Source organism: Pogona vitticeps, chromosome 1, assembly GCF_051106095.1.
Source record: "Pogona vitticeps strain Pit_001003342236 chromosome 1, PviZW2.1, whole genome shotgun sequence".
NCBI lineage: Eukaryota > Metazoa > Chordata > Lepidosauria > Squamata > Agamidae > Pogona > Pogona vitticeps.
In genome coordinates this window covers 64,332,790-64,356,328 of record NC_135783.1, presented here as the reverse complement: position 1 = coordinate 64,356,328, position 23,539 = coordinate 64,332,790, and the positions used below count along the sequence as shown (strand labels likewise).

Here is a 23,539-nt window from a genome sequence, read left to right as displayed (position 1 = left end):
ATGACTTTCTGTGCTTCACCTTGAAAGAATGTTTCAAAACAAATGCTGTCTAGTGACCTCTAGTTACGATGTCTAGAGATTCAAAGATGCAGGGGGGGAAACCAGAGTTAAGAAGCTTAGTTAAAAGGGAGGGAAAAAGTGGTGGACTAAAAGTTGGCTCACAGTTTGATGATTAAATATATTCTCTGCAGGTGAACTGTGGATTCTCTTGGGTCTACACATCCCTAGATGCAGCTTGTACTTTAGCTATGTGTAGCTAAACTCCCCTTCTGAAATTCCCTTTAACAGAAATCTGTTCCTCAGCAAACATAGGCAGCAACAGAACTGAAGATGGGCTTTAATGAAACAGGATACATAGGCTACACTCTTAAAAATGATAATTTGAATTTGCTGATTTGCCAAATGTCCTCTTCATTCCTCTTTCCTACTCCTTTCAGGAGGCTATCTGTAAAAAAAATTGGGGGAGGGGAGGGAAACCCTCAGGTCTGTTTGCTGATTAATGAGACAGATTGAAGTGACATTTGAAGACCAGGGATGACCTGTATGGGAGACTCAGTTCCCTCTATTAGAGATGGGAGTTGGTGCAAGATAAACTCCTGCCCCTTTTGCTGCTCTCTTCTCAAATATTAAGATGAATAAATTGTCCTCTGTACACTGGAGGAGTTTGTGCTTTTATTGAATCCAGCATTTTAACATAATGTCTGGACTTTTGTAGGTGTTCACATAAAGTTTGTGTGACTTGCCATGGCTAATTTGCAATGCCAGGTCATGGAGCAAGCTAATTTTTTGCTGTGCCCCTATCTACAACATTTGGGATCTATGCTTAATAATACCAATTACCCTAGAGCTATAGATTTGTACAGTTGGTGTGTTTTCCCTAAGTTCCAAAGCCCCAGAAACAGGACACTTGGGTGGGTGGACAGCTGAACTGGACTCATGTGTAGAGTGCTTACTGTTAGGTTGCCCATTGGTGTGAACAAAACTATGGGCACAAGTGTTTTTGATTGTGGTATTTTATTTATTGCTTTGCAGAAGTGGTGTTAAAACTATCCGATTTCGTAATGGGCAAAAGGCGATTCACAGTGCTGTGTCCACAAGAAGGGAGTATCCTGATGGCACTATAAAGACTATATATCCAAATGGTCAACAGGGAACCAAGTATTCCTCAGGGCGGGTTCAAATCAAAGATGAGAGAGAGACCCTCATCGCTGACAAGTAGTAACTTATTCCGCTGGGCAGTGCTCCAAGAGCCATGTCATGTTATACTTTATTTTTATGTCATCTTTTTATCAGAAAGATCTTCTAGGGTGACTCACAATGGCTAAAATACAGATGTAGCTTTCAATTTACAACAGATTAATTTCACTGTTGTTAATTTAAGTTAAAGAACTGCTTCATAGCTCAGCGGTTTAGGTATCTGACTGCGGAATCAAGGGTAGGGACTTCGATTCCCCACTGTGCCTCCTTGATAAGGACTGGACTTGGTGATCCATAGGGTCCCTTCCAGTTCTGCAAGACTAAGATGATGATGAAAACTATGGCTTATCAGTAACCTCTTTTAAAAAGCCAGGCAGAGAAACACCATTAAGGTTAAAACAGGAAAGTCAGCTCTCATAAGAGGTTTGGTGACAGGTCTGTCAGAAGAAGTGAAAGACGGAGACCATACACACACCTCTTTGAGTTCCAAAGTCTAAGTGTCATCATAGAAAACACTTGGTCTTGCCTTCCCACCAGCCTGCTCTTAGATAACGATGGGCTGTAGTGTAGAACCTCTGCTCTTCTGTCAGTTTCAACTGATGGGCAGTCTTGCATGGAGGCAGAAAATCCATCCGTCAGGTACCTTTAGCCCAAACAATTTGCAGGTTTGAAAGTGAAAACCATCACCTTGAATTTGGCTTGGAAACACATTGGGAACAATGAGAAATAAATAAATACTTCACCTAAGCAGTCCCCACTCCCACCAGGGTTTCCTGTAGGTATTAGAAAAGATAGGGAACAAAGTGGAAACTTAAGTCAGCCAATCATCCAGAGCATTTAACAATGCTCCCTCTGTACATCTTTTCTACCTAAATAAGACCAAGCCCAGTTCAAAATAATATCACCTCTCTCTAATCAAGCATGACAGATTGGAATAGTATTGTAGTTGATAATATGGGACACAATGAGAGACAGAGTTTGGAGAAATTTCTAGCCATATTTTATTGAGGATTGTGGGAGCTATAGTAAAAAAAAAAAACTTCCAAGCTCCATTCAGGAACCCAGTGGGTCTAGTGGAAATCACCCCCCCCCCCATCTATTAGTGCAGGTGACCAAGCAATTTGAGTTCTAGATGGGAACCGCAATTCTGACTGTAATGGATCTAAATAATCTGTTCATCAACAAGCACTTGATGTTTTATCAGTGACATCCACTCAATCATCTCATCGGTCCCTCCCACTCTACGAATCATTGAGTCCAGCCCTTCTCAAGGAGGCTCAGTGGGGAATCAAACTCCCAGCCTCTGGCTCCGCAGCCAGATATCTAGACCACTGAGCTATCTTCTTTTTTTTTTAAACAAAAGACATTAAAATCAGCGTAACAATTACAACACACTAGGCTTGCACACAAATGTTTCTATTATTCAGTGATTTAATAACCTTAATGTAAATAAACAAAATGTGTAAACAACTGATCCTTTTTCTTTGTTTGCTGGAGTGGTGTGAGGGTTAAATGACTTATCTGAAGTGTTCAATGTTGTGGATGGGTGAAATTAGACAGTTAAATGAACATCTCCCCCAGTAAATGTGGCACATTAATTTTAGTTACACAAGAAGAGCCCTGCTGGATCAGGACAAGGACCCATCTAGTCCAGCTTCCTGTATCTCACAGTGGCCCCACCAAATGCCTCTGGGAGCACATGAGACAACTGGATACCTGTATCCTGATACCCCTCCACTGCATCTGGCATTTGGAGGTACCTTCCTTCTAAGCCTGAAGATTGGACATCCCCATCATGGCTTGTAACCTGCTTCATCTTGCTATCATGAGATCACACATTTTATCTTCTCATATTTTAAAGACCTATGCCAGGTCTGTCCTCTTCTTTATATATTTGGACTGGTAAAACATTGGTTTTGGCCAAATTCTTGATACTAAGCACAAAAGAATAAGCTGATTGTTCATGAAGATACAAACAACCCATCTAATATATCTACTTTTTAAAAGCCCATGCAAGAAGCTAGCATTCATCATAGTTTTAGGGTTGCACAAGATGCACAATAACTGGTCTCACAAACACACAAATGTCCCACGAGGCAAACCTGCTCCTCACTTTGTTGTGACAATGATACAGTGGGGTCTCTACTTAAGAACTTAATCCATATTGGAAGGTGGTTCTCAAGTGGAAAAGTTCTTATGTAGAATCTGCATTTCCCATAGGAATGCATTGAAAACCATTTAATCTGTATCTGCTCTTTTCCGTCCATAGAAACTAATGGGAAGCTGCTATTCCGCCTTCTGCCACTAGAGGGGGATATTTTTTCTTTTTTTCTTAGGTCAGGGAACAGTGTTAAAAGCACTTCTGATGAAGCTAATTTTGAAGCAATGGACTGAAAACCAATTAATCCGTTCTGGCTGTTTTTTTGTTATGTAGAGGTGCGTTCGTACATTGAATCATTAGTTCCCATAGGAACTAATGCAAAGCTGGTTAATACATACTCTACCACTAGGGGAAGAATTTTTTTAACCTAAGATGACCTAAGGTTAAAAAAAGAGCAGGAAAGGTTTTTTTTCCTGTTCTTATCTAGGATTTCTGTTCTCAAGTAGAAGCAAAATTTAGCAAACGGAGCTGTTCTTAAGTAGAATTGTTCTTAAGTAGGGACGTTCTTAAGTAGAGACCCCACTGTAGCGTTTATTTTGTGTGTGTTGTGTTTGTACTCTGTTCAGCAAGGATGAACCAGGTCATCCATACTTCAATTTCTGCTTGTAGTAGAACTTATTTTTGAAGTGCATAGGGCAGGGGTGGCGGTTCCTTAGATAGTGCAGCCTGCAATTTCCATCATTTTAACCAGCATAACATACACAATGAATGATGGGAGATGCAATCCCACAACATCTAGTGTGCCACACTTTGCTTGCCTTTATACAGAACATGGCATATATTGTGCAGTGTATTGCCCCCCTGTTGAAAACGGAGGAGGATTGCTCAGCCCATTTATCTATAGGTTAAATAAGCTTTTATTTAATTTCTGGTGTTTTGGTTGCAATTCTTTGCTCACTAATTTGTGAATTTCTTGAATGACACTTCTGACATTGATGCCATCCCTAGATGCTTCAAGGGCTGCATCGTTGAAAGGAAATATAAGTACAAAGTCACCTACTCGAGGAAATGGCCTTTTGTCCTTGTCTGAGAGAAAATATGGAGGGATAGATGGCTTGTTTGTATAGAGCTCGGTTGAATTAAACCAGTGGGTAGAAGGAGCTGGCTTACATAAGGAATAATCAGTTCTTAGCATCTGTTTGCTTTGAAATGATGGCTTTGATTGGAGGGGCATTTTTGGCATGTTCATCTTTTCACGTAACTGAGAAGTTAAGGTTTTCTTGGGGTAAGCACTGCCGGTTCTGCCAGTTGGGCTTTTTTTATGAACTTGTAAGAATGATGGGGAAGGAGAAGTAGTGGCTGACTTGGATCCTTTTGCACAAGCCAGGAAATCCAGCGAGACATCTGCCTGGGTGTTCAATAAAGATTGTGTTCGGCCAAAGCATGAAACTTTCCGATCTGGTCCCTGTTTTCTCCTCAGAGCATCCTCTTCCTTATAGTTTAGCAATTCAATAATGTCATGGAGCAGCCTTCTCTTCACAATGGCATCAGTGGCACAGTCTAGACGCAAAGCTGGGCTGTGATTCACTTCTAGAAGCCAGGGTTTCATCTTGTCATCCACAAGAATGTCGAACCCAAAGAGCTCAAAGCTATTAGAGGTAAATGGGACTGAAGGGGTGATGGCAAGCAAAGTCAGTGTGACAATGTGATTAATCCTCTTCCAGAGAAGCAGGTCATCCATGTGGCAGCTACGTAGGTAGGCTCGGAACCGGCTGAAAGTCCATTTGCAACCGGAGCCAATTACATCTTTCTCCTTTCTGTACGAGGGTCCAAATTTATTGATGCTTGTGTTTGTCAAATGGGCGTAGATGTTGTCTAAGGACTCAAGGTCAAATCTTTCTGTTGCAAACCTCACCAGCCCTTCTTCATAGGTGTAAATAGTGAGGGGACAAAAGCTTGTGACACAGACATAAAGCCGGAGATCCCACTTGTATCCAGAAATAAGCAAAGGGTTGCTGATGTATTTCTGCACTATGATCATGCAGTCATAGATGAAGTCTTTAATGTCTTGAAAAATGAGTATGCCCCTACCACGAGACCGGTCAACAGGTTTGCATATCCAGTAGCTCAGCTTTTTCCCTGGTATTTGCCTCTCCTTGGTGTATTCAGTTATAAACTTAATGTAGTCATTTGGCATGATGAAGGCAGGTGGACTGAACTCATAAAGGTTTGTTCCATAAATTCCCTTCATGCGTTTGAGATGTCTTGCTAGATAATCCTTCCTGGTGATCCTGATGGTTTCTGGATGGTGATTGAGTCTTTGCCATGGTTTAATGTTCCGGTGGTCTATCATCCGAAAAGGGTGGTTCCGCCAGTCGAGGTTCCAGTCTTCATGATCTTGCTCATGTTCATCATATTCAATCCAGCCACGTTCCAATAAAACTTCCCGGACTAAGTTGGGAACGCTGTCTTGTAGCCGAAAGACCAGTGGCTTTGCTGTCTCTCTTGATTTAACTTCTTTTGCTACTGTAGAGTTCTCCCCCGCTGAAATATAAAGAGAGGGAAATGGGGCTGAAGCAATTAATGGCTTCAGTAGGTGTGGATCATTTCTATGAGGATTCTGCCCTGACTGCAATCTGAAACCTTTGCATAGAATTGATGTCAAAATCTGTAAAGCAATATGAAACATTTGTCTTGCTCCAAGGCAAGGCAATGGGCATGCATTGACAGTACAGTATTAAGGCAAATACAGCTTGCAGTTCCTATTGATATTAATGTATCTGGGCCGGGCCAGGGTGAGTCATGAGCAAGTCTCTGTAAACCGTGGGTCTTGCACACCAGCTGACTGGAGCTAGAGGACAAAAGGAAAGTCAGTATAGTGTAGTGCTAAAAATACCAAACTAGGATTTGGGAAATCCAGGTTTGACTTCCCACTGAGTTCTAAAAATTAATTCAGTGACCTTGAGTCACTCAATCTCTTTCAGTTTGACAAATATTAACCGCGGGGACTGCCTCTCTTGTTTTGCACCTATCAAGATATTAAGAACTTCAGGAGAACCCATGCTTCCTCCATAAAGTACAGTATTCATGTATTCAGCTTGTGAAAACTAAAGCATCTGAATCTGCTAAAGACTTAAAAGAGAATTTTTTTAAAAACACGAAACCAAACCAAATACCTTTCCTTGGATTCCTTGCTTCAGCCAGATTTTCAGTGCTGTGAATATGCAAAATTAAAAAGTCAAATATTGTAGATTGATACATGCCCAAAAGCATAAAGAACTTTATGATCTTCCATCATTACAGTACAGTAGTTCAGCGATGCAGATACAGTGTAGTTACAGCTACTGCCCATGACTAAGTGTATGTTCAAGTTATAGAATAAAGATTTACAAGATTGGTCATCTAGAGCAGCCATCCTCAACCCCTTTTTTGGCCAGAGCCATAAACACAATATGAAAGAAATATAGGCTGAATCAGGATTGTATAAGGCACATAATGAACCTTATAAAGTAGTGAGTGAAGAACTGTTTCCAGTCTGTGCCTTCCTTCAAATGTCCCAGGGCCTCCAAGGGGCCATGTGGCCCCTGTTGAGAATGGCTGATCTGGAGAATTTTGAACCCCGTCTTACCTTGCTGGCAAGAGCTCTTGGGAGTTGTAGCTTTTATTAATAAAAGCCATTTTCTTCATATCAGCCCCCTTCAGGAGCCCAGTATTCTCAACAGAGTACAAGGAAATGTTGGGGGAAGAGTGAATGAGTGGGCAGTAGTTTTGGAATAGGTTTTCTTCCTCTCTGTCTGTTGTTCTGTGAAGGCCAGCTTGAGAGACCAGCTGAGGAAGGAAAACTTGAAGCATCAAGCAAGACTCTCCAGCTGCTAGAAAAAATGAAGAGTGAAAGCCAGTACCCCCCACCCAGTAAAACGTAATATCTCTCTTGGACATTCCAACCATTGGTGCAACTAGGGAAGGCTCAAACTGCTTAGCCAGCCATTTCATGCAGCTAAAGAGTGATGTAAAAGACTTGTGTTGTCATTGCTAGCTAGGGCTTGTATTCTTGATGTTTTCCCCCATCTCCATCTTGGTTTACTAAGCTGTACACTACTGTGATGGACTCTCTGTGTGTGACTGTAGACAAATGCCTGCCTTTTTCTTACACGGGCTTTGAGGGATGGTCAGAATTAGCCTGCTATAATCTGTCTTTCACCCTACCCCAGCCTCATTTTTTCTTTTTATTTGCTGGTGGGATGGTGCTTACACTGCCTGCTAGCCCTTCCACCATTGTCTGAAGTGTGCATTTAGAAGTAAAATCCTCCTGTGTGTCTTTTTCTAAGTATTCAAGACCTACCACATCCTTGAAATTGATGGTTTTGTGTAGACTCTACCACCACCTCAAATCACAGCCAGCTGTGTTTCCCCATTTACAGGAATGGAATTTATTTCACAGAGACCCAGAAATGGACAAATACCATCAATGATCCAAGCAAGGATCAGATTGGAATATCATCAGAAGGGCAAAATATGAATCTGTGTTCCTGTTTTTTTTGGGGGGGAAAGAACAGGTTGGGAATGTAGAGGTCTATACTGTATGTTCCTCCTAATGTTTAATTGAAGAAAAATACTTTTGCTTGCCTTTAACTCTTGTTATATTTTTTCCTCTCTTTCCTATCTAATGTTGATGTCCTGCCCTTCCACATCTAAAAATAGATTGTAAGTTCCTTAGAACAGGGCCGTGTATAGTTGTATGTATGCCAAGGACATGATGATGATGATGATGATGATGATGATGATGATGATGATGATGATGATGATGATGATGATGATGATGATGATGCCGCATTTCTCCCAACAAGGGACCCGAAGCAGCTCACAACATTAAAATTCACACAATTAAAAACACAATAGATTAAATATTAAAAGACAAACAATATAGAATTTAAAATAAAATTAAAAGATTAAAACATGGAAATATGGAAAAGATTAAAATTATCTGCTGAAATAGGGTTCAGAGACTCAGTTGTAATTGTTAAAAGCCTGCCTGAAGAGATGGGTCTTTAGCTTTAGTCTTTAGCTATACAAGGACATTGTATAGACTAACTTCATAATGACTCAGGGCTCCTAAATTCTTCACTGATATGATAACACTTATTATCTCTATAAGCTGACTGGATAGCTCAGTGAGTTAGGTATCTGGGTGCAGAGTTAGACCCTGGGAGTTCATTTTCCCCATGTGTATCCCAGAGGAGTCAGCTTGTGTTGCCTTGGGGAAGCTTCACAGTCCCAAGGTAATTCTGAATACTTTCTACTTAGAAAAACCTGAAAAGGGCTGCCATAGGTCAGAATCACCTTGAAAATTATTGTTATCTCTATTCCACAAAAATCTTCACGGTTCAGACATGTAGGGAAAATCCAGTTGCAGCCATATGAGAGGACCAGGTTGCTTGCTTGCTTATTTATACATTCATTTATTTATTCTATATCAGTGATGGTGAACCTTTTTGAACCCGAGTGCCCAAACTGCAACACAAAATCAACTTATTTATTTCAAAGTGCCAATACTGCAATTAAAACCCGAATGCTGAGGTTTTAGGATAGAGAAAAATGACTGGTCCTGCACTGCAAGGGTTAAATGCTTGGGTCCCTCCCCCCCCCATTGGCAGTATTAACAAATAGATACTTACTGGCCCTCCAATCCCCCATTGGGCTAGACCGGCAATGGTGGCCATTGCACCCCTCCGCTGGACCACTGCATCAGCAGAGGGGAGTGCCAAAATCTGGGATCGGAGGATGGGTAAGTATTTATCTATGGTGGCTTACGGCTCATGTGCCCACAGAGAGGGCTCTGTGTGCCAACTGTGGCACGCGTGCCATAGGTTCGCCATCACTGATCTATATTATTGCCCATATGTTTTTGTAAATTGTTGTTCTTTGTAAATCAAAGGCCAGAATCCTTTTGGACTTGTGCAGCATAGGTAGGCATTGTCTGCTCACTGACCGTTGCGATACTCTGCTTCCTCAGTTCAGAAAAGCAATCACCTGCTTAGTTGTGTGCTTAGTTGCACAATGGCCAGCAAATCAGAAGGGGGGAAAACAAACCAGCTTTTTTAAAGTAATTATTTTGAAATTTTAAAATGGGAGACATATTAGCAATAACCCTATTGTCACCGCCCTATTTTATCGTTATAATCTTCTTTCCCTGTTACATTCCTGCAGAAAGTACTGGATCCCTGTATGGTACCATTTACATTATAAGGCAAGCTTTCACAAGAAAACTTTGCAAACCATATTTCCTTTGTAGCTGTACAAATCTGATCTTCTCCAGGGTTACAGCCAGCCTTTTGCCAGAGTGGCATCTTGATCCTTTCATGTCAAATTGGAGAAGCTGTCCTCCTTCCATTCTGAATGCTTACCCTTTGCTGTGAAACTGAGAATGTATATTTCATAGATTCTAAATTGCCATAGGAAACCATGGCACGCTGCACGCCATGCATTCCGGCATTCTTTTCCTTTGTTCTTCCCTTATTCTCAATAGAATATTCAGTGAAATCCTCATCTCAGACATTGTGCTATGTCTAGGTTCTTCTTGTCAGAACTGTTTTTGAGATGATGCGCTTATGGAAAAGCAGCCTAGGCTAAGCCAAGAATTTCTGCTGCCTCAGGTGGAACACCAAATGACATCTCCCTCCCTGCTGTATTCAATTTGTGCAATGCCTAAGGCCGACCAAGTTCCTTTGGTAGAAGATTTCAAAAGCTTGTCTTTCCAGAAATAAAAATGCAACCATTACAAAGGAAATTTGATTTTGCTACCCTTTCTTCACAGTAAACACTATTGAAGAAATGATCACATTAAAACAAACATTGAATTAACACGATTTAAAAGCTATGTTTGAAAAACACAACACAAGGAAGTGCAACACCCGCTATAAAGACCCTTGTCCAGCACTGCATCAGTGGTCAGTGGCTTTTCTTTAAATAAAATGTGTTTGCCTGGAGTTCCAATAACCTGGGAGTACCAAGCAGGCAGGCTCATATGGGGAACTTTGGTCCTTCAGGCGTCTGGACCAAAGCCCTGTGCTATAGATCTATAGATCATAACCATAATGTCTATAGGTTGTGGACTTTAGTGGCTATGCAGCAAATAAAGGTGTATAGAAAGCAGGACACGATGTTAAAGAAGCACGGGTAGACTTTATAAATAATAATAAAACTTTGGATAATAAAATGAAAGAAAAAGACTGGAAGGCAATTAAAAAAGTTGTCACAAGAGTTTAAGCAGATTTTTTTTTCAGCAAAGAGTGAATGGCCACTTCTCAGTGATACTCCAGCAGTAGATTTCCTGCAGTGGAAGAAGGTTGGAGGAGGTGAGCTTCCAGTCCTACGATTTGGTGAGTGAGGACTTGGTGAAACTTTTCAGGGAGAAAATTGCAAATGGAGATGCCATCATTAAGGAGATATGGCATCATCATGAGCAGCATACCACATGCAACAGAAAAGGGCATCCAGTGATGATGCTGGCATGTGGGCAGAATTTTAGAACTTTCCACTGAGGCTCACCAGCATACACAGACCATGCACTGCCTCCGGTTAATAATCTAATGACTATATTCTGAATTAACTGCAATTGCGGAAGAGTTTTCAAAGACAGCTCCACAAAACAGTCAAAGTCCTGTTGCTTGCTGTAGTAAATCACACAATAGGCATTCTGAATCAGTGGGGATTTGGTGAGTAAACTCTTCTGTAGGGTCCCTTGATTCAGTGGGCCTGCTCTAGTGCAATGCTATGCACCAGGATTTCAGCCATTATGTAATTACGTCTAATGTGAGTACCTTGTGTGATGTAGTGGAGAGAGTAATGGACTAGGACTCAGGAGACCTAGGTTTGATGCCCTGGCTCTGGAAACTCACTGGGGATTGGCAATGGTAAAAAAAAAAAGCTTAAATTCCTCACTTACCTTGAAAACCCTATTAGGGTTGCTGTACATCAGATGTGACTTGACGAGTATGTAACAGACTTTTTTTATGTACTGTACTTACCAATTGTCAGAATCAATAATACGAATATAAATTCATTGCTTATTTATAGGCCTCACTAGCAATACATGAGTTACACATGAATCCTACCCCTAATCACTGTCTCATAAGTGCCCCATAGTGGATTCATATCAGGCTGCTGATTTCAAACTGCAGCCTGATATGAAACTTTACAATGAGCCCTGGAGGTAGACAAATATGTTTACCAATATGGGGTTGAGTCTGAGTTTGTAGCTTGTCAATGGTTACTTCAGGGCCGTATATTTCTTGGGTCTCACTTCTCTCAGCCAGTTTTGTCCCCAGTTTATTTTTGCTTTCCTCCTCTCTTCTCTAAGCAAGCCACCTGCTGACCTTGTTCTAGAGGATTCACGTACCTTTTCGCCCTGGGAGCGTATCCTCTGTGGTGCTGGTTCTCCTTCAGCATGGCTTTGGCTCTCCTGGTCATCAACACAACACACTGAAGCTCAGCTCTGCCTCAGGGAGAGGGCATGAGCCGACATGGACTCTTCCCTTCCTTTGACTTTTTGAAGGTTGAGAGAGGAATCCCTGAGCTGCCAAAGCCAGCATCCGCTTCAGTGTTCTTGCCTGTCTGTTTTAAAGGAAATGTGGGTCAGGTCAGGAAGGCTGTTGCTTAGCAATGCAAAACAAGGGCAAACTTCTTTCACTGTTGCTACAAGAACCTCAAGCTTCCCCTCACACTGTCTGGCTAACCTTCCTCAAATCACGTGTATGTTTACTATCACTGTGAACTGTCCCCATGCCCCCCTTCTTTATGATGTAGAAAGTGTTTGCAGAAGCTCCTGTATTAGAACAACACAACTGAAACTGAGCCAATGTGGCTTAACAACAAGTCTTAGGTACTTTTATGGGTGGCAGGGAGTTAAATACATTCCTAAGCAGTTCAGGCTAACAGAACCAGTCCACAACAGTCTTTTATTGGGGGGAGTGCAGCCCTGCCTCCTCTACCAGTTCCAATACTCCCCACAAGTGAGCCAAACACAGAGTCCCACATCAAGGGTGCTGGATGCAGGTACTCATCTGTCCCCAGAGTAGTGTAGCCTGGGCACCTTCCCCTGCTACTCCCCTATAGTCACTGCTGGTGGCAGCCACTGCATACATGCATTTTTCTTCCTTGGAGGCATGGCCAAAATCTATATGGACAGGGCTGGGCTCACTGGAGTAGCAAGGTGTGGAAAGAGATTGGACAGGAGAAGGAGGACTGGCTTGCCAGTGTGGGATCTGGTGTCTGTGGGAACCTTGCTGAGGGACCGGTTGCCCCCTGCTGCTTCCTCTGATGGCATCGTGCTCTGTGCTGGTTCTCCAGCCACTGCGCCTCTCGCCGTCTCACCTTGTCCTGTTGTATTCGGAGTGCTTGCTCTGGTGGCATAAAGAACTCCTTCCAATGCCTGACATCAGGGTCCCACTGACGGATTGTCTCCCAGTTGGCCATTGAGCACTCCAGCAGCACCAGTACATCCTGGGCCTCAAACGCCTCCCAGTCAACCATCCTCCTCTTCCTCCTCACTCTCCTTCTTAGATCCTCAGTCCTCCATGCTCACACATGTGGTTTCCAAGGTGTCATCTGCATTGCTGCTGCCAACACCTCAGCCCACAGGTGAACTGTGGGTCCAGAATCTTGCCCTTACTCTCGAGGAGGTGGAGCACCCACTCTCGCTAGCAGAGGGAGTGGGACCAGTCCCACAATCACCTCCAGAGAGAAGTGAGTTGGGGAAATCTTTGGTTGCTATATCTTTTTGAAACTCTGGTCCTGTGCTTCTAACCTCATCCAGATTTAAGGGATGAAGAGCGTTCTGTAGCTTTGAGGCAAGTGATGAGAAGGAGTTCACCTGCTAAATGTTCATGTGTCTGAAGGTGCAGAGGCAGAGGGGCAAAGATGCATCTGCAGCCTTAGACATCGCTAATGGTGAAGGGAAATCCTATGGTACGTTTGAGGTGTAAGATCCACTCCATTTCTTCTTTTCTTCATTTTATAAAGTTCAGATAGCTTATGCTAATCAGTTATCCTTATGTTAATCAGTTATCCTAGAAAAGCCTGAGATGTTACCACAATTGTAACTTTCTTTAAATTTAGGTGGTGACTAAACAGAAACAGTAAGTTGAAAACAAATTATGTTGCCAGTTGTGGGAAGAAGAACGTGTAGTCCGAGTCCTCAGTGCGCTAATTGCCCCCTCTTTCTCCAGTGACAGATCCTGCCCTAACCAGCTGTGCAAGGTATTTTCCATAGCAAGCAGAAAAGAAGCGCAGCCGTTTGGTCTCTAAAAATCCAAATACTGGAGTTTGAAATTGGACTTCAGTTGCCTGTTTTTACCAACTCCTGCCAATGATAATTAATACCCAGCTTTGCTGATCTGGGGAATGCCATGTTTCTTGGTGTTTCTGCTGTCAAGCACCTGAGGAACCATTTGCCTTGGCTAAAGTCACTGGATAGTTATTTGTCTAGACTGGAGGGAGAACGGCAATGTGTTCTATATCCCCAATTATGAAAACTGATACTGGCACCTCTGATTCTACAAGTTGGGAGTCTCTATCATCATCATCATCATCATCATCATCATCATCATCATCATCATCATCATCATCTTAGAACTGCAGAGCTGGAAGGGACCCTGTGGATCATTGAGTCCAGCTCCTGCCAAGGAGGCACAGTGGGGAACTCCTCAACACCTCTTGAGGCACTTTGACACAAACATTCCCATATACAAATTGCAATTTAGGGAGCAAGTTATTTTAAAAGCTGCTTGCCAGCTGGGTTTTTTTTAAAAAAAAAACCTTACGTTCATAGCCAAATAAATCAATTTTACATGTGTGTTGTGTCCGCCGACATCAATTTAAATAATGCTAAAGTGTGGTTCATATGACCATTGTGATTACAGCCTGAGCTATCCAGCAGTTTCTGGGCCTTTTGTTGAACTAGAGATCCCGTGAGTTTAGCATTTAGCCAGGAGAATTGCTTCAAGTCTTCTATTTCTCCCTCAGTTTCCACTTCTGTAATATGTAGCACTATGACGAGATTCAGAAGCTTCTGTGAAACTTTAATGAGCTGAAGCCATAATTCCACAGGCAAGCATAAAAGACTCTACATTCACTAGGGGGAATAACATAGTTCTTGTGAGCAAGAGATGCAGAACAGTGTAAAAGCAATTAATGAATTTCTGTTATACAGGGGGCTGGACGCCTCAGTGGAACCAGAGGTTGGGAGTTTGATTCTCCACTATGCCTCCTGCAAGTAGAGCCAGCCTGTGTGGTTTTGGGCAAGCTGCACAGCCCCAGGATGCCCCTAGAGGAAGGGCATGGCAAACCACTTCTGAGTTCTCAATACCTAGGAAACGCTGGAAAGGGTCACCATGAGTCAGAATCAACTTGATGGCACACAATCATTTTTCATTGTACAGATAAGAAACAGAGGCTGATGAAGAGAAAATATCAAGCCTTTTTAGTCTTGAAATTGAAATCCTGTCCAGTAGAAAGACAAAAACCCCTGGGTGACACTGTCTCCCGAGCTTTGTACAAAGTTTGTGTCCAGTAGCTTTTTACAGCAAACAACTGAAACGGAGAAGACAGAGAAAGAGTGTGGTTCCATCTAAGTATTCCAATTAGTACTGGTTTCACAAGCTTCACTGGAACAGTGGTGTATGAATTCAAAAGGTGATAAGAGCTGAACATACTAAAGCAGGCAACGATTGACATAGAGCTAAGTGTAGGCCTCCAAAATTACATGGTAAATAGAAATGCAACCTGTGATATTTGGCCTATTGCCCAGGAATCTTTTGTTAGGGACAATATTCTTTGTTCTCATTGGCTCCAAGGAGGACAGCAATCAGCTTGTGTCCACAATGTGACAATTTGTATATATTAGCAACATGGATGCATGTGTTCTACTAGAACAGTGGTTCCTAACCTTGGGTTACTCAGGTGTTTTTGAACTACAACTCCCAGAAACTCCAGCCAGCACAGCTGGTGGTGCAGGCTTCTGGGAGTTGCAGTTCAAAAACACCTGAGTAACCCAAGGTTAAGAACCACTGTACTAGAATATTTATTATTTCTTCCCAGATACAAATTACAGTAGATATAAATTTGAAAAATATTTTTTTATTATTATCAGTGAAACAAATGGGAAAATCCATTTTACTGTTATATCTTCCTACAAAACAAAGTTCCTAAGGGCATAATGCATCAGTCGATATAGCAGTTCTTTTGTGCCTTCTTGCCCACTCGTCCTACCATACACAGTCGATTTCGACATCGCCCGTACCCGTAGATAACCAAGGAAAATGCATGTGCAAAATTAAGCATAAGGCTGGAGCATAGGTTTGTTTTCTGTTGGTGACCTTGATGGGCTAGAACTGGGTGTCCTGAGCCTTTTCTTGAAATTCGATTGGTTTCTCCTTTGAAGAGCTGAGTGCTGCAGGAGAAGTCTTGGATTCCAGGTACTCCACAATTCCATAAAGGACCATAGCTACTACCAGTACAGCCAATACGATATACAGTTTGATATAGACACATAAGAAAGTGCTGTAGCCAAAGGCGATGACAAATCCCAGTGATTCCCATAGACGATAATTAGCAAATGCAGCTTCCTTGTGCTTTTCAAATAAATCGCTATAGAGAGCTGTAAATGTAAGGGGGGGAAAGCCTAGGTAAAATATTGAAAGCCAACATTCATGTAGGTTCTTTTCAAACGCATGCTGAGAACCTTTCTAGAAAAATTTAGATTACAATAAAATGTTTTCTCATTAAGCAGGTGGTTAGTAGCACACCACTATTTTGCTAAAACCAACCAATCTCTCTCTATATATCTATTCATCAAAGCCCTCTGTTTTGTGAATGTAGGATATTGTGCTTCTGTATCCATGCTTCAAAATGGCAGAAAATGGCTCAGTATTGCTGTGCAATATCATGCCCACATTGCCAGCAGGAGAAAGGATGTCAAACTATACTTAGTAAAGGGCAGCCTGAATGTTGACAACACCAATGGCAGCAGTCAAGATGGTCTACACAGGATACCCTCTCGTGCTCACTCCATTCATAAAGAGATGCCAAGCAAGGGGAAATCCTAGAACCTGACTCTTTTTTTCATCAGCTAACCACTTATCACCTGAACCCAAAGCAATTGTCTTTTCAATTTATGTTAGATTTTTAAAAAAATATATTGGGCAATTTGGGGTTACCTATTTCTGAATTGGGGATAACACAATTCTACTTTTAAATAAATTATAATTCAAAAGATCTTTGTTTAAACTTCCCCCAAATTTTCACAGAACAAGAGCAAACTGTCTGCTACGGCTACGCCAAATATGGTGTAAGTCCAAAGCCCAGGTTCAAAGTTATATGTATATTTTGTTTGGCTTGTCCCTATTTTCAGAATTGCCTTGTCGAATGTTGATTCAGTCTGCTGCCCGATACCAGAGGTGTAACTATCGTGAACCTCTAATTATGACTCTCCACTGTCCCCCTAACTAGGCCTTTCATCAAGAAAGTAATAGCAAGCCAAGGATTTTCTCCCCCTTGCCTTTAAAACAAGGGTAGACCATTGTACTTGAAGCAGCCCTTGGAGAAGATCAAACAGGAGAGATTTAGTACACTGCTGAGATACAAGGAAATTTCATGATTTGAAATCATAAAGCTGGAAATCCAAAACAGGATGCAGCCATGATGATTCACAGGGGTAAAATAAAATTCAGAGTCCAAAACCCTTATATCTTTGCCTCTCTGGCCCTTAAAGCCATGCTTTACAACCTGGCATTCCATGGGTTGGAACAGCTAGCCATGTATTCAGACTTCCATGTACTCTTCCATTCCATTTCTTTTAGAATTCAATTTTATGAAAAGTTCTATAGCACTTGAAAGTTTACATATCAGGTACCTTTCCAATTTATCCTAATAAGGTAGGACCCACCTCCAGAACAAACAGGGGTAAAGCAAGTGATGCACTCTCCATAAATATCCTCTAGGGGGAGTTCCTGATCAATATAAGATTTCAGATTCATGAAAAGGGTAATTGGTTGCTTAAAATCTGATAGGTGCTGCTGACTTTTCAGCCTTGCCTTTGCTAAGTTTCCAACTGTGTAGAATCTCAGGAATGTGCCTGATTATTAGACTGAGCTACTCATGCATGCCTCACTATTTGAGCATCCAGTTTAATCTGTGTTCTGCTCAGTTTTAGAGGGCAGGACTCAGTTCTATACAAGCCCTTCTGAAGGAGGCCTGGGGCAGAATGTTTACTGGAGGCCCCTCCTTACCTCCGACTTCTCCCTACAGCTTGTGTGTTGGTTATCATTTCTTCTGTCAGGTGGGGAACACAGGGTATTTTTTTTTAAAAAGCTATTATTTGCCATCCCCCTTCACAGATTGCTGCCTTGTTGTGGCAAATGGGCTTGAGTAATTGAGAGAAGCTATGGCCTATGCCATGCAGGGACACCCAAGACGAACAGGTCATAGTGGAGAGTTCCGACTAAACGTAATCCACCTGGAGCAGGAACTGGCGCGCCACTCCAGTATCTTTGCCAAGAATACCCCATGAACAGAAATAAAAGGCTAAAAGATATGAGGCTGGAAGATGAGCCCCTCAGGTCGGAAGGCGTCCAACATGCTACTGAGGAAGAGCGGAGGACAAGTACAGGTAGCTCCAGAGCTAATGAAGTGGTTGGGCCAAAGCCGAAAGGATGCTCAGCTGTGGATGCGCCTGGAAGTGAAAGGAAAGTCTGATGCTGTAAAGAAAAATACTGCATAGGAACCTGGAATGTAAGATCTATGAACCTTGGGAAGCTAGATGTGGTCAAATAGGAGATGGCAAGAATAAACATTGACATCCTGGGCGTCAGTGAACTAAAATGGACAGGAATGGGCGAATTCAGTTCAGACGATTATCATATCTAGTCCAGTGGCCAAGAATCCCATCGAAGAAATGGAGTAGCCTTCATCGTCAACAAAAGGGAGGGAAAAGCTGTACTGGGATACAATCTCAAAATTATAGAATTATTTCAATACGAATCCAAGGCAGACCTTTCAACATCGAAGTAATCCAAGTTTATGGACCAACCACAAATACTGAAGAGGCTGAAATTGACCAATTCTACGAAGACGTACAACACCTTCTAGAACTGACACCAAAGAAAGATGTTCTTCTCATTATAGAGGACTGGAATGCTAAAGTAGGGAGTCAAGAGATAAAAGGAACAACAGGTAAGTTTGGCCTTGGAGTTCAAAATGAAGCAGGGCAAAGGCTAATAGAGTTTTGTCAAGAGAAGAAGCTGGTCATCACAAACTCTTTTCCAACAATACAAGAGGCGTCTCTACACATGGAAATCACCAGATGGGCAATACCGAAATCAGATTGATTATATTCTCTGCAGCCAAAGACGGAGAAGTTCTATAGAGTCAGCAAAAACAAGACCTGGAGCTGATTGTGGCTCTGATCAGCTTCTTATAGCAAAACTCAAGCTTAAACTTAAGAAAGTAGGAAAAAGCGCTGGGCTAGTCAGGTATAATCTAAACCAACTCTCTTATGAGTACACAGTGGAAGTGAAGAACAGATTTAAAGAACTAGATTTGGTGGACAGAGTGCCTGAAGAACTATGGATGGAGGCTCGTAACATTGTACAGGAGGCAGCAACAAAAAACATCCCAAAGAAGAGGAAAGGCAAGAAAGCAAAGTGGCTGTCCAATGAGGCCTTACAAATAGCAGAGAAGAGAAAGCAAAATGCAAGGGAGATAGGGAAAGTTACAAAAAATTGAATGCAGACTTCCAAAGAATAGCAAGGGGAGACAAGAGGGCCTTTTAAAATTAACAGTGCAAAGAAACAGGGGAAATTAATGGAAAGGGAAAAACCAGAGATCTGTTCAAGAAAATTGGAGATATTAAAGGACCATTTTGTCCAAAGATGGACATGATAAAGGACAAAAATGGGAGGGACCTCACAGAAGCAGAAGACAGCATGAAGTGGTGGCAAGAATACACAGAGGAATTATACCAGAAAGATCTGGATGTCCCACACAACCCAGATAGTGTAGTTGCTGACCTGGAACCAGACATCCTGGAGAGTGAAGTCAAGTGGGCCTCAGAGAACATGGCTAACAAGGCCAGTGGATGCTTTTGAATTGTAGTGCTGGAGGAGACTCTTGACAGTCCCCTGGACTGCAAACAGAACAAACATATCCATTTTGAAGGAAATCAACCTTGAGTGCTCACTGGAAGAACAGATCCTGAAGCTGAGGCTCCAATACTTTGGCCATCTCATGAGAAGAGAAAACTCCTTGGAAAAGACCCTAATGTTGGGAAAGTGTGAGGGCAAAAGGAGAAGGGGATGGCAGAGGATGAGATGGTTGGACAATGTCATCGAAGTTACCAACATGAATTTGACCCAACTCCAGGAGGCAGTGGACAACAGAAGGGCCTAGCATGTTCTGGTCCATGGGATCACGAAGAGTCAGACTCGACTTAAGTAAACAGCAACAAAATATTTGCCATCATAATGTTAAGATTTTGTAGCTAAAATAAAAAGAACATATTTATACACAATGACAAGAGATTATAAGTAGATAACCTTTAAAATAACATTTGGAAAAGATTCAGCCAGGTCCTTCCTTTAAAGATTTCTTCAAATTACTGTTTGCAGTAGCTTCATATCGTATTGCACTTCTCTACAGAAGAGGTTTCTGCAGATTTCAGTGGCATGCTCCTCCTTATGATTCTTGAAAAACATATGTCTTCCCATCTCTCCTTGAACATCAATTCCCCCCTTATTTTACATTTGCAATTTAAAATAAAAAAACAAATTTAAAAGTGTAGGTAAACATCATATTACATTTAAACAAGTCCATTTTTTCTTGCCTGTAACTTGTAACAGTTTGCAAAGCGGAACACAGGAGGGGCTTGTCAGACAGACAACCCTTCAAAACATAAGCCAGACTGGAGAACGAATGAGGTGGGTGAGATCTGAGATCAAAACAGATGTCTCCTAAGAAATCTCAAAGTTAATGAGTTGGTCCCAAAGCATAATCTAAATAAGTCCTTGGGGAGGGACCATCAGACTGTCATTTTTAAAAAGTAGGAATTAAACCATAAAACTATTTGTTTTAATGTTGTTAGCCTCCTTGAGTCCCCTCATCAGGAAAAGGCAGCCTACAAATAATATGTATTTACTTATTAAAGAAATAAACAAAAAGCAAGTCAGAGAGGGGTCAAAAAGTGGTAGCTTAGAGCAGAGTTCCCCAACCTTTTTACTAGTGTGGACCGGCAAAATTTCTGAGGGAGGTGGGGCGGCCCTTTCTGCTTGCCCTCTCTGATGCACGCGCATGCGCAGGAGCGCCTGCCCACCCACGGTGGCAGCGGAAGCCTGGGAGTCTTTTTCATTTTTATTTTATTTTACCCAGCTCTTGCCCACCCCCATACCCCCGTCGCTGCTGCCACTGCCAGGAAGAGAGCCGCCAGAGCACTGGCCCTTGCTCTGCCTCCTGGCTCTTCTCCACCCACCCCCCTCCCCCCGTCGCCGCCACTGCTGCCAGGAGGAGAGCACCCGGAGCACCCGGCCCTTGCTCTGCCTCCTGGCTCTTCTTGTAAAGTAGCTCCATCTCTCTCTCCCCTTCTGGCTTCGGCTATTGCCATCTCTCCCACTCCCCTCTCCCCACAAGTAGCTCCACGTCCCGGCTTCTTGCAGATGAAGGAGGACATAGGCAGGCAAGGGTGGGGGGTGAGTGGCGCCCTGATGCACGGCTTTGCTAGCTTGCTCCCCACCCTCCCTCTCCAGGGAGCAGCCAGCTAACAAGAAGCCGCCCCCCCTTGCCTTCCTGTGTCCTCCTTCATTGGCAAGAAGCCGGACACATGTCCGTGGCCCAATTCTGGCCAGCCTGTGGACTGGCAGTGGGCCGCGGACCGGGGGTTGATGACGCCTGGCTTAGAGGATAGTGGTCAGAGCCATCTTCCAGTGAGAAGAGGAGAAAGAAAGAGTGAAAGGTGAAGAGAAATTGTGACCTTCGGCCACCCACAACTCTGCTCGCCCTGTCACGACAAAAGAACACTACAACCTCTAGTACAATTCGTTCTGTAATTTTTCTTTCCCTTGTTAGGTTTTGGACCTCATGATAATGGTATTCTGAAGGAAAATAGCTGGCAACAATACTAATGGCTCCCCTGAATGTCACCTCCTCCCATGTGGCTTGTAGCAACTGCTCCCTTTGCTCCCTCTTAAAAATACACCCCTCACCATCCCCAACTTTGCAGGATCTAGTGCAGCCTTTCCACCATCAGTGTAAGTGATTTAGCCCAGCATCTAATATTACCTCCAGGCTTGTAAGTATAAATATTGCCAATATCTAGGTCCTCTTTCTTTTCTGCTGATAAAGGCGTCAGTGTGCTTCACTTGGGATAGAGGCAGTTCTGAGTTCAGAGCTGAACAATGCATTTTCCCCCAGCAACAGGACCAGACTTGTCCACCCTTCTTTCTCACACAATATCTGAGAACTACTCCAGGTGAAACTTATTGTCATCACATCACCTGCTAGAACAGTAGTTTCTATACTTGGTGCCCCAGATATTCTTAGACTATCTCGTGAGTAGGCCTCCTCCTCCTTCATTCCATCTCAGGACACCATGCATAACTTCAGTGTGACTTCAACTTCCAATTATATGTTCCACTCTTCCCCACCACTGCCTGGTTCTTACAACATGCTTTTCAGCTTCCTCCATGCTGGAAATCTGAATCTGGGAATCCAGGAAGCTCATACAATTTTTGTGCCCTTTTTTGTGGGGCTCTCAAGGATATCACATTAATATGAATTTCCTGTAGTCCTTTCTTCTTTCTGTCTTTTTGTTCCAAAGATACCATTTTCATGATGTTCTCAGGGGAAAAGGCAGATATTTTATAATGGAACAAGTGTCTGCGGGTCATTCTCCAAAGCAAAATGGTGACCTCTTTATCCTCCAAAGCAAATTAGTTCAAAAATGTTATGCTTTATATGATAATGTAAATGTTGCAGAACAGCTCGGGTTTTTAAAATTCTCCAATCTTAATTTTTTCTCGTGCAGTGTTGTTTTCTATTTCTCTACTCCTGAGATAATAAACATTTTAATTAGTTTCTAATTAACTGATCTTTCTTCTGATGTCTTAATATGCAACATGCAATGCAGGGAGGAACTTTCACGGTAAGAAGTCATAACAAAGAAGTTTCAAAACACAGTGATGTGTGACAAGAATGAATTAGTTTTCTAAGGTCTGCTCCCTCACCATTGGGCCCCTTCTCTCTTTGCTTTTCAGGAGCCTTTCAACGTGTTTTGTTATTTCATTCCACTTTTTACTGAAAGGACAAGTTGGAATCTAACATTGGATCATGGAGTTGTAGAGCTCGAAGGGACCCCAAGGATAGTCGATTCCAACCTTCTGCCAAAGCAGGAAAGAGGATATACCGTATTTTTCGCACCATAAGACGCAGTTTTTCCCCACAAAACAGGGGGGTGGAAAGTCTGTTCGTCTTATGGAGCGAAGAAAACAGATTATATTTTCCTGTTTTCTTCTCCTAAAAAATTGGTGCGTCTTATGGAAAGGTGCGTCTTACGGAGCGAAAAATACGGTAATTCCTCTTTGCTTTTATTGGCAACCTGGTTTTTCTTGGTCTGATTTACATTGTTTTATGCTGCTGCTGCTGCTGGTTAAATGCTATCATATATTGATTTTAAATGTTTTATGGTATTAACTATAAGCCAGGGGGGAGAGCCTTTTGTTTTAAAAGGTGGCTTGTAAACTCTTTAATAAACATACATAAAATGAATATAATTAATCTGTAGTCTTTAAGGCAGTTTAAAATAATAAGAGAAATCAACAAGGCCATTAATTCTGTGATCCTCTACATAATTAGCCTGGCAAAGCTGGGTAAACAATAGGACTTACTTCTGAGTAGACATACAGAAGATTTGACTGTAAATCGCTTTATAAAGCTTAATCATCCTTTGTTCATTTGTCTTTAGCTTTTCTTCAGTTTATCAAACTGAGCACTCACATTTGATTTGGCAGCACTGAAGGGGCAAACTGGAAGCCATCAGGAAAAATAAAAGGCATTTGAACCTGTGTAAGATAGACTATGGCAAATATGTAACTCAGCTCAAGAGGAAGCATAAATATATAAAATATTTCCCCAAATTAACAAGTTATTAAACTTTACAACTCTGCCAGGACTTATTAACACAACTGCTTTGAGGCGTGT

General features: G+C 42.2%; 3 protein-coding genes across 6 annotated transcripts in view; 1 reads left to right on the top strand and 2 right to left on the bottom strand.

The window, feature by feature from the left end:
• Window positions 1–2,544, top strand: part of LOC110087049 (uncharacterized) — a 30,580-nt gene extending 28,036 nt beyond the window's left edge. For all 3 annotated transcript variants that reach the window (XR_013540507.1, XM_078383191.1, XM_078383190.1), the window contains exon 21: window positions 1,033–2,544. Coding sequence is in view for 2 of the 3 variants with exons in the window: in XM_078383191.1 (XP_078239317.1) it covers window positions 1,033–1,219 (187 nt within the window). In the remaining variant the exon portion in view is untranslated. The remainder of the gene's footprint in view (window positions 1–1,032) is intronic.
• On the bottom strand, window positions 2,152–11,832 carry TTLL2 (tubulin tyrosine ligase like 2). Its single transcript, XM_072994213.2, has 3 exons — window positions 11,697–11,832; window positions 6,475–6,512; window positions 2,152–5,842 (listed from the first exon to the last, which is right to left on the bottom strand). The coding sequence occupies exons 1-3, from the start codon at window positions 11,765–11,767 to the stop codon at window positions 4,197–4,199; spliced, it is 1,755 nt and encodes a 584-aa protein (XP_072850314.2). The 5' UTR covers window positions 11,768–11,832; the 3' UTR covers window positions 2,152–4,196.
• UNC93A (unc-93 homolog A) overlaps window positions 8,070–23,539 on the bottom strand; it is a 41,034-nt gene continuing 25,564 nt past the window's right edge. For both annotated transcript variants that reach the window (XM_020809789.3, XM_072994183.2), the window contains exon 9: window positions 8,070–15,953. In XM_020809789.3, coding sequence (XP_020665448.3) covers window positions 15,682–15,953 — 272 coding nt within the window. In that variant the 3' untranslated portion in view covers window positions 8,070–15,681. The remainder of the gene's footprint in view (window positions 15,954–23,539) is intronic.